This window comes from Phalaenopsis equestris, unplaced genomic scaffold (assembly GCF_001263595.1).
Source record: "Phalaenopsis equestris unplaced genomic scaffold, ASM126359v1 Scaffold218636, whole genome shotgun sequence".
In the NCBI taxonomy this organism is placed as follows: Eukaryota; Viridiplantae; Streptophyta; class Magnoliopsida; order Asparagales; family Orchidaceae; genus Phalaenopsis; species Phalaenopsis equestris.
In genome coordinates, this window is record NW_018237063.1 from 1 (window position 1) to 3872 (window position 3872).

A 3872-nucleotide genomic window follows, 5' to 3' on the forward strand; every position below is an offset into this window, starting at 1 on the left:
GCACATATGAGGAGGTATGGAAAATTTATTTCTCTGTTTTGATTTGCTACATGAAATGCTGAATGAAGTTAACATTTGGGACTTCATTCTGCAGCTTTACTACTCTTATGGCTCTCTAAATAAATGCTGAAAGTTATTTGTACATTTGTTGGCTCGGTTTTGGTCCCTACAGGGCTGGATTTCGGTTTTGGTCCCTACAGGGCTGGATTTGATGGTTTAAGATGTATATTTACACATGATGGAGCATAATATATGGGGTGGAGTTATGTTAGGGGAAGGATTTAAAGTGTGTGTGTGTGTGAAGTATGAGTGAGTGAATTGACTGTGAGAGTGAGAGGAAGATTGTGCAGTTCGTGTTAAGTGGAGGATTTCATTTGAGCATTTTTACTGAGAGTTTTATCTGAGCGTTTTTTCTTCTACTTATATCACAACAATATATATATATAGCGATATATATATATATATATATATAGATAGATAGATAGATAGATTTTGAATCTATATACAGTTTTTGTACATTTGTTGCAAGGTTTTTTGTACATTGTTGGCTCGGGTCTTCGTTCTTTGATTTTGAATCTATATACATGTTTTGCAAGCTTCTGTTTGTGCTGTTTTAGATTTTGAATCTAATGGCCACATTCTATGATCATCATGCCACTCATGGCCTACATTCCAATACATATCTTGACATTTGCTAACAGCTCTGTTTGTGCTGGTTTTCGTGAGCTTCTGTTGGAAGTTACTGTTTCAGTGGTTCTCCCTCGTGCAATTTTTTGAATTAGTTTAACACATTGTGGCTTTAGTCCTTTGCTGATGTGTTCAAAAGAAGTTGGCCCAGATTATCTCTTGAAAGTTGGAACTTCACCTTGGATTTGGCTATAGTTCAATGTTATAGTTCTACTTGTATTTGCTGATGTGAGAATTATAGTTCTACTTGTATTTGTTCTTTTTTGGTAGCACATATATGTAATTTTTCGATTTCGTTAATAAAATTTACGTGGGTTGCCTTTTGTGGACGTAGGTCTCCGACCGAACCACATTAAAATCTCTCGTGTTCATGTCTTTTTTCTTTATTCATACATTGGATATTATGTTGGTTCTGGTTTTTTATTTTTCAACTATTTGTTGTTTAAAAGTTGGTTGCTTTCAATAGTGCTTATTTTAAATTTGTTCCAATAGTACGAAAATGTCTAAGGCAACTGAAGGTAGAACTGAACTGTTTTTTGCCTTAAATAAGCTGAATTGTATTTGTTCTTTCAGGTAGAACTGAATTGTATTTGTTCTTTCAGGTAGAACTGAAGGTTCCAAATAGTACAAAAATTTCAATAGTGCTTATTTTAAAGAAGTTACAAATATTTTTTGTGACCTATGCATTAAAGAAACTAAACTGGGGAATAGGCCAACAACATATTTTAATAAAGAAGGTTGGAGTAATATAGCTCGGAGATTTAAAGAATTAACTGGTAGGGATTACGACAAGCTTAAATTCAAAAACAAATGGGACCAATTGAAAAAAAAATGGAAATTATGGAAAGAGTTGAAACGTGGCTCTACCGGGTTGGGATGGGATCCAATTAAAAGGACGATCGATGCTATGATAGTCGCCTTTTCTCCTTTTCTCCTATGCAACTAGGAATAGAACACAGTGTTTCCGTCACCCACCTCCAGGTTTGTTCATTTTACTTAAAACCTCGCGAAAATTACATTAATTATTTTTAATTGGTACTGTCTTTAATAACAGGAAAGTATTATTTGGTAGACGCTGGATATCCGATGTTAAGAGGCTACCTGAAGCCATATCCAGACACAAAATAACATATTCCTGATTTTGAGCGAGCAAATGGTAATATTCTTGGCAAAAAAGAAATGTTTAACAAGCGACACTTCGCTTTACGGGGGGTTATTGAAAGAACTTTCGGGGTGTGGAAGAAGAAATGGGTAATTTTACGTGATATGCCATCCTATTCATTTCCTAAACAAGTGTATATTGTGTTGGCCACCATGACACTTCACAACTTCATCCGACGTCACCCCTCTCATTCAGATACGGACTTCAATATCAGTGATGATGATGAAATTATTGATACTCTAGAACCTTCAGGATCTCTAGCTGATAATGAGATGGACTCGATTGAATATGAAACTCAGGATGGTGAGGGTGCAGTTGAGATGGCTGCTCTGAGGGAGTCTATAGCAGATGCTATATATGATAGCTAATCCAGCAAGTCTTTTCTCTGTTCCTACATTAACATTAATGTCAAATTTACTTTTATTTGGATAAGTACTAATAAATTTTTTTTTCACAGTTATAGAAACATGACTTCTAGGATATCAGGTACAGACAGAGGTATAAGTACTAACAATTTTTTTTTTCACAGTTATAGAAACATGATTTCTAGGATATCAGGTATAGACAGAGGTTTTTTGTGTTATTGTGGTCTACCGGCTCCGTTGCTCACATCGCGTCAGTCTCATAGCTTTGGGAGGCAGTTCTACGGTTGTGCCAAGAGTTTTTCAGCTCGTTGTGGGTTCTTCCGGTGGGCTGACAGTCCCTCATATGACAGCATGGGAATCCGGTGTTTTATCACTTTGACAGAGCAGATGAGGACAGACGTAGCCGAGTTTGAAATTAAACATTTTAATATTTCTGATTGTAGTTGTACTCGTATTTGTACTTTTTTTAGTTCTCTTGGTACTCATGAGGGTGTGAGAAATGTATGACATCTTCTACTTATGATCTGTGATGATTTCATGTTTCTGCATATGATCCAGTACTATCAGTAAGCTCTTCTGAATAAGCTACCCCAAACAGTTCTATTACAAAGGGGCATGAATGTCATTTAATCATCAATAAGCCATCTTGAATAAGCTGCCCCAAACAACAAGACAGATTATTCTGATAATCTGCAGATTATCAGATTATCAGAATAATCTGCTTATCAGCAGATTATTAATAATCAACAGCTGCGCCAAACAGACCCTCTAAGTTGTTGACTGCTAAGATGGATATCCCAACACCCATTTTAGTTTAATTTTATACACATATAATTTAGAAAAAAATAATATTTTAAATTTTTGAAAATACAAGACCAAACCAATCTCATATCCCCAATAGCTTAATGAACGAGCATAATACCTCACCTATCCCGAGGGATAGATACATTACTTACTGGTGAAGACTCGATTAAATAAATTAAAGATTGTATGACATCTGTTTAAGTATGCAAAACCATTTTATGTAAACGACAAATTCCCCTATTTAATACGAAGAGTTAAATAGGGTTTATATTAAGCTGGGTTCAGAAAAACTTCCTATAAGGGCAAGCCCCTATAGTTAGTTACATCCTAGATAACCGAAGTCACCTAAGAAGATTCTCGATAAAAATTAGGGGATATTATCTTCAAAGAGGTCAAAAGATTAGGACGTTTCAACAAAATTAGACAAAGAGGTGTGAAAGGGGAATAACTCAAGTTTGGAACATTTTATTTTGGAATCCAAAGGAGGAAGAACTAGGGGATGTCATAGATCCGGAGGAGAACCTCGGTGACTTCCCATGCTATCTTATGGTTTGGCTTTAATTTTAGAGATTAGAATTATTGAATGTTTCATCCAGCCAATTTTATTAATTAGGGCATATATTCGTGTGAAACGATCACACAAATAGCCTATAAGATGTGAGAATTTAGGACGAAAACCTTGAAATTCTAAAGCAGGTTAGGGCTTAAGTTGTACAGTAGAGCTATACAAATGCCTAAATATAAATTGATTATTTATGTTTCATAAGCAAATAACCTCGAATTCCTATGGATTTGTTATTTAATTCTAAAGAATGGTATAGCTGGTGAAGACATGTTTTGCTGTTGAAGATGGT

The 3872-nt window shown here is 35.2% G+C and overlaps 1 protein-coding gene across 1 annotated transcript; it reads left to right on the forward strand.

Annotated features, from left to right (window-relative positions):
- Window positions 1-1866: 1866 nt before the first annotated feature.
- LOC110037311 lies at window positions 1867-2217 on the forward strand. Its single transcript, XM_020741922.1, has one exon. The coding sequence runs from the start codon at window positions 1867-1869 to the stop codon at window positions 2215-2217; it is 351 nt and encodes a 116-aa protein (XP_020597581.1).
- The last annotated feature ends 1655 nt before the right edge of the window (window positions 2218-3872 follow it).